This window comes from Pteropus alecto, unplaced genomic scaffold (assembly GCF_000325575.1).
Source record: "Pteropus alecto unplaced genomic scaffold, ASM32557v1 scaffold146, whole genome shotgun sequence".
NCBI lineage: Eukaryota > Metazoa > Chordata > Mammalia > Chiroptera > Pteropodidae > Pteropus > Pteropus alecto.
The window spans coordinates 16,010,121-16,024,024 of NW_006442107.1; the positions used below are offsets into that span (position 1 = coordinate 16,010,121).

The 13,904-nt window shown below is 32.9% G+C and overlaps 1 protein-coding gene across 1 annotated transcript in view; it reads left to right on the plus strand.

Annotated features, from left to right (window-relative positions):
* The window catches only part of CCDC178 (coiled-coil domain containing 178), a 325,585-nt gene that overhangs the window by 75,510 nt on the left and 236,171 nt on the right, over nt 1-13,904 (plus strand). Inside the window, exon 12 of the mRNA XM_006920102.2 lies at nt 12,338-12,521. Within this exon, the coding sequence (XP_006920164.1) occupies nt 12,338-12,521 (184 nt within the window). The remainder of the gene's footprint in view (nt 1-12,337; nt 12,522-13,904) is intronic.

Below are 13,904 nucleotides of genomic sequence, written 5' to 3' on the forward strand. Positions count from 1 at the left end.
CTATTATTACACAGAGCTGAGGATGCTGGTCACAAATTTGGAGTTAAAAAACTTAAACAATGGGACAGGATGAGATGTCTAAAAGAATGTATACAGAAAAGTAATGAGAATTTACATTTCTTGCAATATTGATAATAGAGAATGTAAAAGGCCTTTTACTATCGAACACTTATGAATAGAGCATAAGTAGGACATATATCCTTTAAACACAGTGTTGTGCTTATGGGAAAGTAAAGGCAATCCCTGGGGGCCAAGGCAAAGAAAGTAACTGAACACCTGCAAGCCAAATTTCCAACTGATACTTGGCTGCATCGAAAATATGGCTGGAGGAGTGGCCTTGCCGAACCCATAAACTGGAAAATTAAGATTTAATGTCTTCAAGCATTGTCCATGGGCTATGGATCTGTGCAAGTGAGGGAGATTGATAAAGTAAGGGCATTTGAGTGGGTAGAACAGAAAAAATATACCTATAGGCAAAAGCAGAGACAAAGTGTGTCTGTCTAAGCCTGGGGCCTGCATGAGGGAAAAACAAGGGGAGAACACTCCAGGTCTGGCTCTTTAACACACTAGTTTGATGTTTTCGTTAACCTGACCTGCGTAATCTTGGAAGACCCTAATCAAGTAATGTAATTACCATTTTAAAAAAAGTGATCCTCCTTTGATAAATTTTCTCCAGAGGAATAAATTAACTCAGGCCACTCAAGATTCTCTTAAAGTAAACCTTTTAAAGGTGAGCTCACAAAATTGTAAAACAATAGGAAAAATTTAAGATGAATGTTAACAGAAATAATTAGCAATATATTTAACCCCCTAATAATTTCAAATAATAAAATTATTAAATTAAATCTACCTAAGTAAGTTTAAAATGGTTGAGGGGACAAAATAAACGAATGGAACACTATCAAAACGGTTTAGGCAGATTAGAAAAAGAACTCACCAAAACTTCTAAAAATTAAAACTGGATTCATTCAGTTAAAGATTTTATTAATTAAATAGCAAGTAAAGCTGGGGATAAAAGAATCAGTGTGCTTGAAGATACAAGGAGGAACACAGAATGGAGCACAGAGAGAAAAAGAGGTAAAAAATGTAGAACTCTTAAGAACTTTGGAAAATAGAATGAGAAATAAAGGAAATGATGGGAAAACAATATTCAAAAAGATAATGGCAGACAACAGTCCATAATTCTTTAAAGCATGAATTTTTTGAGTCTGGCATTAGAATAAATCCTAAAATAATATATAAACTCACAAAGAATATTTTAATTTTAATTATGCTATAGCTTACTCATATTGGAAGGAGAAATTGAAAACATGACATATTTTTGTCAAACATGTATTTTACAGTGACAATGTCTGCAAACAGCTTTTCTGCCTCTCTACATCCAAGGGGTAAACGGTATTGCCCATTCAAGGCCAACACGCCTGTCTTTGCTCTTTGTCTTAACTCCTTTTGCCCTGTTGTGGCCATAATTTTATTCTTTCACTTCTATTTTTGACATCTTCATTTCTCACTTTTTTCTTCAGCCTATATTCATCATTAACCCTTTTCCAACCTAAAATGAAACTTTTGCCTTCATCCTATTTGTATCTTTGACAAACACACAGTATTTCTCTTCCATTCTCATTAGAAATTTTATATAATTAGCAATATTTTCTAATAGCAATATTCGTTTAACTATTGATCACTTTTTGACACAAAGCAGTCTGACTTCTGAAACTCCTCTGCTGCCAAAATTTATCTTTAAAAAAAAACAAAACAAAAACTTCTTCCCTTCCTAAATCCACTGGATACTTTTTAGTCTTATTGCATGCTTTTTTTCCCCATGTGACCCAACCATTTGTGTCTATTCCCTTTCTGATGCTATACCTTTATGAGATTCAGACTGCCATTCTCTTGGTTCTACCTTTAACTCTCTGAAGCTATTCTCTCTAGGAATCCTAGAGCAGTTTATTTAATCTCTGCCTGTCCTCTGATATATTAGCTCAGGATTCTAACTACAGACCATTTACATCCTTAATGCACTCCCTCTTCCAGGAATTTACCTACTCTCATTATTTTAACACGTATCATAGTTTTTCTTTACTTTTTAAATCTCTATCCATATCCTTTTTTTATCCTGGTAATATTTTGAATGTCTACTCTCTCCCCCAACATCAGATCTTGACATTATTACCCACCAAGATATTTGTTTCAGGCATCATCCTATATCCTCTACCCGCTTACAGCCAACATCTTAACCAACTTCTAGTAAGTCTATCTTTTAAATATTTCTCCAATAGGTGCTTTCCTTTCTGTTTCCATGAGCTCTGAAATAAACCAGGCCCTAATTGTCTCTTAGTTGGAATATTAAAGTAGGCTTCCAAATGATCTACTACACTCCGAGTTTGAGATCCAGCATATACAGCATCACTGGTGCAAATTATCTACAAAGGATGAAATGTTACTTACTTTCGGCAGCTTAAAAACAGTTTCAGAGGCTCCCTATCAGCTATAGAATTAAATCCGAGCTCCCAGACTGATAGATTAGACACTTTAATCTGTCACCTATACAATTTCAGACTCATCTCGTACCACTCCCTTCCTTGATCTTTGTGTTCTAGCCTAGTAAAATGCTTACGTGTCCGAATTCATATTATTTTAAACTTCAGTCTTTGATATTCTTCTGACTGAAATTCCGCTCCTTTTGCTGCTGCTCCTTTTCCTCCTCCTGTTCCTCTTCTCCTGGCTTGTATTTTTAGACACTACTAATTATCACTCATACAATAGCTCAGACATTAACTCTTCTCAGATGCTTCCCCTGTTGGTAATGTATTTTCCTCTATCCATAAACCAAGGTGGTTTAAGAGCTTCTACTTCATCCATTATTGTATTTATGAGTACACAGGAATCTGTTTTTCATGCCTTTTTTTTCCTTCATGAGAACCTTTGTTTTGATTCATCTTTGTATCCCAGTCACCTAGCGCAGCACTTGACATGTAGTCAATGCTCAACAAGTATCCACTTAACTAACTCTCTGATTCCATAGACTTTTCTCTTAGCACTTATCACACTATGTACAGTCACTATTGGTTTACGTTTTTGTTGTTTTCTCTCAGCTGAGCTCCCGTTTGCAGACATTGTATCTCTGCACATGTTTGTGCATGAACTAATGAGACCTGAGTATAAAAGTTTGTTATCCTTATTTCTTTCTCTGCTTTAGTATTTTTGTGCTCTTATTCTCTCTGCAATGTGTTCTGATGTCGCATCTACCAGTAATATCTCTTTTTGTTCCAAAGTAATATTAATGGCTATTTACCTTTTTTATGTGTCTCTTTTCTCTCATTGTCTTCCATCTCCTTAAACCAGATAGCACTGTAATAAAAATCCATGTTGTTACATACTTTTTAATTAACAAAACTGTTTATTAAATCATTTGTATCTGCTATTCAGTGTGTGTAAGCACAGTGTATACACAAAAATGTCCTCACTTAACATCATCAATAGGTTCTTGGAACTGTGGCGAAACGATGTATAATGCAGTCAGTTTTACCATAGGCTAATTGATATAAACCGATTTAAGTCCCTACATTATAACAAAATAATGTTGAACGAAATGATGTTATTCAAGGACCTGCTATATTATCTTCAATTTATTCATGTTTAATCTTTATAACAACCTCATTGGTAGGTGTTATTAAGCAAATTTTATAGATAAGGAAATTGTATCCGAAACCATCCCCCTCCCCAATTACATAAGGAGAAATCAGGATTTCAATGTAGATCTCTCTGACTCCAAAATTTATGTTTTTTTCCACTTAGCAACACTGCCTCTCCTCCATTGGCAAATCTCAGTTCCTATTTCTGACATGTTACGACAGACTGTGGACATGACATTTACTAACTACTTCAAAAAATGTCAAAAGCTTGTTGCTTTATCCAGTCCTCCATCCCCATGTTTGACTATGGCCATTGCTTTTCTCAAAAGAGCTCTATTCTTCTTACTTTCTCCTTTATTTTTTCTTTGGTAGTCTACCATTTACCTGAATCACCTTCCCTATAGTCTTAGCTGCTTTTTTCTCCCTTCATTTAAAAAATAATAATAGGAAATATTTTAAAGGAAATCACCAAGACTCCTACATCTAGTAGATAACCCCCGGGAAATTTCCCCAAAATTCAGGCCGTTTTATACACTAAAATTCCACTAAAGACCATCTCACCATCTGATGCCATTCCCAGTTGTTATGCTATTTGAATAAGTTACATAATTAATTCAATGTATGATTTCTTGTTCATACATAGTTCATTTAAAAAATGGCAACATCAAAAGATAGATGCCATATTTGTTAACAGACTTTGTTCAGTACTCTGTGCATACAAATATTTGTAAGATCTTTTAGTAATGATGATGGTATATGATTGTTTACCTTGTAATAGCAGTGTATAATTTGTTAATTTTGTCTTTCAAGTAAGCCAGCATCCATTAAAAATAGACTCTTCACATTTAGGACATTTGACTTGAGCAAAAATTTCACTCGATTGCTTATTCACATGATAGGCAGGCTTCAGCAACCTAAGTCAAGGAAAATGAACTTGTTTAAGATGATTTGAAATCGATTAATTTGGATTTAGTTTGCTTGAAGTTAACTGTGTGTTATGAATTTCTATATAGCCATTTCTTATAGTCAAGCTCTGTAAAATATTCTGAATGTCTACTTCTAATGCTCTGCTGTACCTCAAGCAAGACAATGCCATTGTAACTGCAGTGATCCAAAGATGGGGTTGATAATCGAGGGAAATGAACAAAAAAGCTGAACACAATAAAGACATACTGGTATCTTTTATGAAATGTGTTTATCAAGAGTTAACAGGATAATGATTTATTCATAGAGATAACAATTAGAATATTATTTAAGTTGTTAAATAGCCTGGAATACTTAGAATGAATCCACAGGGCACTGTGTTTTTCATACTCTTTAGCTATATCTTACCAGCCTATTAATTTGAGTTATTTCACAGCAGTATAGAATATGATTTTTTTCAGCATTTAAAAGCAACCTTTTGAATGAATATTCTTAATCTAATTTGCTTTTATTTTACTTTTTAATTTTTTCAGATATTAAAAGAGTAAAGGGTACATGTGCCATTTAAAATTAACTACTCACCAATATGTTAGCCTACTCTTCATTTTTTTTAAGGAATTAAAATATTACAAATAATTACAATTCCCATTTCTATTCTCTACCTCTGCAGAGAAAATCAAAATCTGGATTTGGTCTGTATTCAGTACATGCAATAACTTGGATTCTCAGTTCCTAGATCTCCATATACCCAACCATCTTTTCTTCCATCTCACACTCACCACCCTCTCTTACAGTTTTATCCTACATCTTGTCATTTGCAATAATGGAGTCACTTCCTGATCTCCGTTTTAAGAATCCACTCTGACAATTAACACCTCTCTTTCCTATTTATTACACTAGTACCATCACTCCAACAATTATTTGACACTCTGTCATCATTACATTTATATATCTCACCTTCTTGTTGTTCCTTCCTTTCTTACAGAGCCTAGTTATATTTGATTAAAATAAGCAATCATTGAAATAACCTTCAAAATCTTGTTTCTATGACTTAAAAAGCCCTGTCATTGAAGTAAACTAGGGTCATAACAGGTGAATGTGGCTAAAGTAAAACACAGCTGTGCTAATTAAACTCATCATGGGTGGATCCTGGTTTGTTGGGCCATAAGGGTTATAGAATGTAAGATCTCTTTATGAGAAAAGAATACCAGATTAGGAATACAGAATGCCTATGATCATTTCAATGCTGCTTGACAGAGGATATATTGTATTAGAAAAAGAAAATGGTCTTAATAAAATTTGGTTAAAATATCATACTTTCGCAAACTCTATAAAAACATATGACCATGTGAAAACACTGTTAGGGTTACTCAAAGGATGAGGAGTTGGGGTCAGAGGTCCTCATATTTAAGCTTCATTGGCATTGCGGTGCATTTGCTGCTGAGTAGAACTTAAATTCTATGACTGTTCTATGAATATAAATCTCAAGTGACATTCAGCATTGCCAAGAAATTTCTAGACAATTCAGTTTTCTGACAATTGTTTCACATTTTCTCTCTTTAATCCTAATGCTGGTATCACCCTTATTTTAAGCTAATAATCTTTCCATATAATTCATAGAGAACATAGATGCAATCAAGTGGGAATTACCTCATTCTCTTACCAGCCTATTTGCATGACTTCACATACTCTGTCTTCCTCTCTGTTAACAATATAATAATAGTAGCTGCTCCAGCATAGTAATGCCTGTTACCCATGAACTTGCCAAGTGGATGCCATTCTCTCTTACACACTCAGGAGCTTTGCACCTATGAATCATTATTATTTCTCTGTACTTTAATAACATATGAACATTACAAATATTGCTCATCTTAGAAGCAAACACAAGATAAAGCAGAGCCCCGCATCCCAGTTCTGCCTTTCTAATCTTTACAGCAAATCTTATTCAAATAAATACTGTTTCCATGAATTCGCATTTCATTTTTTATTCAACCCATTTGAACAAGCATTTTATCGAAGTATCATATTCTAGATCCAAATTATTATTTTTTCATTAATTTAAAGATGTTTTTCTAGTTTTATTTAGTTTTTTAAAAATTGTATATACTTAAGGCATACATCATGATAATTTGATATACATATTGGAATGATTACTACAGGCAAGCCAATTAACATATCATCTCCTCACATAGTTACCTTTTTCTGTGTGTGTGATAAGATATCTGAAATTTAGCCTCCTGCAAGTTTCCAGCATTTAGTATAATATTAGTAATTATAATCATCACGTTGTACATAAGATCTCTAAACATTGGTTTTTCGTATAGTTTTGTTTGGTAATACATCTGATGGCATTTAGATATTATTTTTTGTACGTAATCTGTTTTTTCTTTCTGTGGACTTTAGAATTTTATTTTCCTATTTCAGAGTTCTGAAAATTCACAATGCCATGTCTAGAGATGTGTGTGTTTCTCTAATATATCCAGTTTAGCACTAATTAAGACTTTTCAATTTAATGACTCATGTTGTTTTTCAGTACTGGGAATTGTTCTTAATTTTTGTTTCAAGTTTATTACAGTATAAATACTACACCTTGCATAGTTACTTTTTATTCTTTTTTTGATGACTGTGCTTAAGGTCTACACTCATCAAATTTCAAGTAAGCAACAGTATATTATTAACTGTAGTCATGAATTAGATCCTCAGAGCTCATTCATCCTATAACTGAAGGCTTATACCTTTGATCACTATCTCCCCCATTTTCACCAGCCCTCAGCCTTTGGTAACCACCATTCTACTCCCTGTTTCTATAGGGATATTTTAGATTCCACATATAAGTGAGATTATACAGCATTTGTCTTTCTCTGCCTGGCTTATTTCACTTGGCATAATTTCCTCTAGGTTCATCCATCTTGTTGGAAATGGCAGCGTCTCCTTTCTAATGGCTGAAAATACACACACACACACACACACACGCGCGCGCGCGCGCGTGCACACACACATTTTCTTTATCCATCACGGGGATGACAGACACTTAGGCTGTTTACATATCTTGGCTAATATGAATAATGCTGCAATAAACATGGGAGGAAGTGCAGGTATCTCTTCAAGAAACTGATTTTGTTCCTCAAATATATACCCAGAAGTGGGATTGCTGGATCATATGACAGTTTTATTTTTAACTTTTTGAGGAATATCTGTACTATGTTTCATAATGGCTATACCAATTTACATTCCCACCAACTGTGCATAAGTGTTCCTTTTTCTCTACATCTTTGCTAGCATTTGCTATATCTTGTCTTTTTGATAAAAGCCATTCTAACCAGTGAGAGGTGATATCTCATAGTGTTTTTGATTTGCATTTCCTTGATAATTAGTGGTGTTGATCAACTTTTCATGTACTTGTTGGCAATTTTTATGTCTTTAGGAAAATGTCTATTCAGATCCTTTGACCATTTTTAATTCATTTTTACCTATGGAGTTGTATAAGTTTTTTATATATTTTGGATATGAACCCTTATCACATAGATGGTTGGCAAATATTTTCTTTCATTTTGTAGGTTGCTTTTTCAATTTATTGAGTTTTTTCTTTTTCTATGCAAAAGCTTTTTAGTTTGATGTAGTCTAGCTTGTTCATTTTTGTGCTTTTGGTGTCATATGCAAAAAATAATTACTGAGACCAATGTCAAAGAGTTTTTTCCTGTTTTCTTGTATGAGTTTTACAGTTCTTGCGTTTAAGTCTTTAATACATTTCAAGTTAATTTTTGTGCATGGTATAAGATAGGGGTCCAGTTTTATTCTTTTGCACATGGCTATCCAGTTTTCCCAACACTATTTATTGAAGAGACAATCCTTTTCCCATTTTATGTTGTTGGTGCCCTTGTCAAAGATTATATGTGTTGGCCACATATATTTGGGTTTATTTCTGTGCTCTTGATTCTGTTCCATTTGTCTGTGTTTGTTTTTAGGACAGTACCATACCAAGCTGTTTTGATTGCTATAGCTTTGCCATATAGTTTGAGATAAGGAAATGTAATACCTCCAGTTTTGTTCTTCTTTCTCAAGATTGCTTTGGCTACGTGGGATCTTTTATCACTCCATACAAATGTTAGAAGTCTAAAGAAGTACAAATTAGTAGCTGATGGATGGTCACGGGGATGGGGAGCACAGCATAGGGAATGCAGTTAGCATTAATATGTTGGTTAGGAGGAGGGTCAGGGAAGGGAGGGTGCAATGGGAAGATTGTTTTATGAACTATATAGATGTCTAACCAATGTACTGTATACTTGAAACTAAATTTTAAAAATGAAAAAAAATGCCATTGGAATTTTGATAGAGCTTACATTGAGTATCTATAGATTACTTTAGGTAATATGGACATTTAAATATTATTAATTATTCCAATCCATGGTCACAGTATGTCTTCATTTATTTGTCTTCCTTTATTTCCTTATTCAATGTCTTATTGTTGTCAATATATAGATCTTTCACCTCCTTAGTTAATTTTATTCCTAAGTATTTTATTAGTTTCGATGCTATTGTAAATGGGATTGATTGTTTTCCTTATTTCTTTTGCAGATAGTTCATTGTTAATGTATAGAAATGCAGCTGATTTTTGTATATTGATTTTGTATCCTGAAACTTTATTGAATTCATTTATTAGTTCTGACAGTTTTTATGTGGAGTTTTTACGGTTTTCTATAAGTAAGGTCATGTCATCTGCAAACAGAAAGTTTTAATTATTTTTTTCCTGATTTGGATACCTTTTACTTCCTTTTCCTTACCTGAATGCTCTGGCTAATACTTCCAGTACTGTGTTGAATAGAAGTGGTAAGAATGGGCATCTTTGTCTTGTTCCTGATTTTAGAGGAAAAGCCTTCATTTTTTCAGCATTGAGTATGATGTTAAATATGGGCTTTATTATGTTGTGGTACATTCCCTTTATACCCACTTTGTTGAGAGTTTTTATCATAAATTGATGTTGAATTTTGTCAAATACTTTTTCTGCATCTCTTGAGATGATCATATGATTTTTATCCTTAATTCTATGAGATGATCTTATGATTTTAATGCTTAATTCTATTAGATAATCATATGATTTTTATCATTAATTCCATTAAAATGATATATCACATTTATTGATTTACATATTTGAAACATCTTAGCATCCCAAGGATAAATCTCGCATGATCATGGTGTATGATCTTTTTTTTGTGCAGTTTAATTCTGACTGCTAGGAATTTGTTTTAAGATTTTTTCATCTTGTTCATCAGGACTATTGGCCTATAATTTTCTGTTATTGTAGTGTTATTTGTCTGGCTTTGGTATCACGGTAAGGCTGGCTTCAGAACATGAGTTTGGAAATGTTTCTTCCTCTTCTGTTTTTTGAAAGAATTTGAAAGGATTGGTATTAATTCTTCTTTAAATGTTTGGTAGACTTCACTAGTAAAACCATCAGGTTGTGGACTTTTTTCAATTGGAAGTTTTTGATTGCTGATTCAATTTCCTTACTCATTGGTCTGTTCAGATTTTTTGTTTCTTCATCATTCAGTCTTGGTAGGTTGTATGTTTTTAGGAATGTATCAATTTCTTTGAAGTTATCCAGTTTGTTGGCATATAATTGTTCATATTAGCCTGTTTATTTTTATATTTATGGTATCAGTGTAATGTTGCCCATTTCATTTCTGATTTTATTTATTTGAGTCTATTCTCTTTTTTCTTAGTTACTATAGCTAAAGGTTTGCCAATTTTGCTTATTTTTTAAAAACTTCCTCTTTCTGTTGCTGGTATTTTCTATTGTTTTTGGTTTTTCACTTGTTTCTTCTCTGAATGTTGTTATTTCTTTTTTTCCCTAACTTTGGGCTTAGTTTGTTCTTATTTTTCTAATTCCTCGAGGTATAAAGTTAGGTGGTTTATTTGAGATTTCTTTTTTGAAAGGGGTTATTTTGTTTTTTTTTTTTTTGTTTTTAGCACAGAAGTGAACATGATTAATTCTGAACTGAATATTATAGGACTTTTCAAAGAAAAGATATCATCTGATTTGAGTCACCAAACTTATTTTCTGAATCTCTTAGCAAAAGCAATGAAATGATTGCAGTCCTAGTATGTCAAATGGGCACAAATACAGTGGTACTGGGAAATAAAAACTTTTCATTAGCAGATATTATTAATTTTCTACAAATCAGGCAAAGCTGTCAAAGATGGACACTAGAAATTTGGCAATTAGGTTCATCATATTTACAAAAAATAGAACATTAAAAAATACCAAGTACTGCAAAAATATGAGAAGCAGAAACTCTCATGACTGGCTGGCAGTAAAGTTATACACAAAAACAAACCCATTTCAAATATATCTAAATATCAGGATGTTCAGGATGTGACTATCTCTTAATGATGTGAGTATGAGTGACTTTTCTCCTAACACATATTTTATAAATTTCTGTAATGAAAGTATTATGCTGAAAATTTTTATTTATCAAAAAAGTTGTTTATCAATGTAAAATGCTAAATGGCCATGAGTAAAAAAACATTAGAAATATATTAATTACAATAACAATATTCAAGAGAACATTTCAATAGAGGATTGAGAGTAAAAGCAAATTATTAATAACGTGTGTCTTAGAAATTTAAGTAATTGAATGAAAACTTCTGTAGATAGAGTCCTCTAGGAAAAAGTGACTTCAGATTCCTGAGAGTGTCTCATTTTTTTCTTCCTGCTTGACTTTTCTTTCTTTTTTTTTTTATTACAGACATTTATCATTTTAAACTTTCCTCTTAGAATTGCTGTTGCTGTATCTTATGTTTTATATTATGTTTCCATTTTCATTTGTTTCAAGATTTTTTTTTTTTATTTCTCTTTGGGATTTCTTCTTTACCCATTGGTTGAGTTCTTGGTTTCTGTGTTTTTTCTTCTCAGTGTCCTAGCTCCTACTTTTTATAAACCTATAGCTCCCATCAGTGAATTGGTTCTTTCACAATCAAGTACAATTCACACAAACCACTCCTATGATACAGTGAACCTTGCCTTAGCAAGCCCTCAGGTGGAATATCATAAGCCAGTTTCATGCTACTTCATCCCCACTCTTGCTTTGCTTTCAAGTTCCATTTCTATTCTACAGAGATGGTTACCTCATTTGTGAGTGTAGTTTTGTGTTTTTTAAAAAAATTTCCTTCTTATATTGTATGCTTCAGTAGTATGTATTTGGAACAAAGATGGTACCCAATCTAGACAGGAAGCATAACTTATTAATTTTCCATAGAGACTATTATTTCTCTGTGTCTTCGAGAATCTTATACTGATATTAACGTCTTACTTTTTCCCTCTGTTAACTCTTCCCTTAGCTATTGGTTTTCTTAGTGAGAGTTTTGTTTTAGTTATTGATTTTCTTTTGTTGTTTTCGTTCTCTTACATGGATTGGATTTTTTTCTTATGTTTGATTATTCTTAGTAGTAATATTATATAGGATTTGAAAGGATGGATTGGTATAGAAGGAAATGAATGCTCTGAAAGCTGAGCATCAAGGATCCCAAGGCTTTTCTTAGTGATATACTTATTTTTCTGAGATTGAGCACAGCCTGACAATTAGGGGTAGCCAATGGAACCAGAAAAATAAATTGAATTTTGGGAAATATTTCCTATCTTCAAGTTTTATTTAAGTATCTTGTTATTTTGTACTTTTGGCAACAAAAAAGGAACAACCTTTTTACTATTATTAAATGTATTTGCTTCAGTATGTACGCTTTTGGAATAATCATATCAATATTTTTAATTTATTTTTCAGTGTAAGGAAAAAATCAGTGCTTGACTCTGAAATTCAATCTTTGAGGAAACTGAAGTCAAAAAATGATGACTATCTTAAACAACTATACAAGGAATCCTATAACATTGGTGCTATTTTCCACATAACCAAATTTAAAACAGAAGAATTAGAAGAGAAAATAGCAGAAGTGAGAAGAAAATTCAGGGTTTGTATCTCTGTGTTCTTCTTAGTTATTAAAAACAATAATAATCCTGAATCTTATCGATTTAATATTGATAATTAGATTTCGATTTAAGCTATACTAGTCTTTTAAAAACATCACTGCTTCTGATAAATCAGAAGAAAATCACTTCTTTTCAGAAGCCCAGCCTGACTAGAAGAGGAACAGGGCTCAGTGTAGCTAATCAATACGGTGTCTACTTTTTGTTATTATCGACATTAAATTATCTGGATCACCAGAATAGTTGTGTTTGGTTCAACCCCATCCTACATTTGGTAGAAAGAAAAGATGCTGGGAAGTGCCTTGTACCCTTACCAGTGTAAGAAAAGGGAGTACCTACATCAGGCCTGCAAATTATTGGATTTCAGAGCACCAAGCAAAGTTAGTAGACCACAGTATGCAGAAACAACTGCTCATAGGCCTCAACGCCATTTCTAAATGAGAGATATAATGAATAGCCACTCCTGCCATTTTGCGTAGAGACTAGCAAAATCCACTGTTTTACCACACATAGGGACCACTTTAACAGGCTACTTCTGTCCATCACATATCACACCCACACTTCTTTCATCTTTGGTATTTTCTTATTAAAGACTTATGATCATACAATTATTTGTAAAATAGGAATCTGTATTCTATGTCCAAACCCTGTAATAGCACTATTTTTAGTGAAGACTTTGTGCTAGCTAAACTTAGGACACGCAGATTGTCTGCCTGTACATGTTTCTGTATTGAGGGATTGGGGCGTTGTTCCCATGTGGAGTCCAACTGTTGAACTTACTTGATGTATCATGCCTATGTCTCTTCTCAGGGTTGTTCAGTGGATTTGTCGTATCTTATATGTTCCAATATCAGTATGATAAAAATTATGTATAGTAAAAATTAACCTCAAAATTATTTTAAAATCGTAAGGCATGTGACTATATATATACTCTAGCATATATAATAATACTGTTGATATCGCTTATAATTTTCTTGAATTTTTCATTAATATGTGTTTCTCTCTAGCCATCAAATAATATGTTTTTAAGAATATCAATGAGGACATCACCCACTGATTTGGCCCTTAAAAGCATGTTTTAATTTTTTTTCAATTAACAGTAAACCCTTGGTATCATTTACGTATTTTCCCATAGCTGTCATACCGTAGTTTAATTCTTCAGACATACTGCTTCACTAACCTGTTACTTATTAAGAAAGCTGTTGCATTAAATCGTTTACTTTTTTCTAAAATTTCCTGATGCCATAAAATACAATTTGTATGTTAAGTGCAAATTTGATGTGGCTCCACTGTACTTTCTTTGCCAACCCAAAGCAAAGTGTCCCCTGGCTTTATTCAAGCAAAATTGAGGAAATTATTCATTAGGT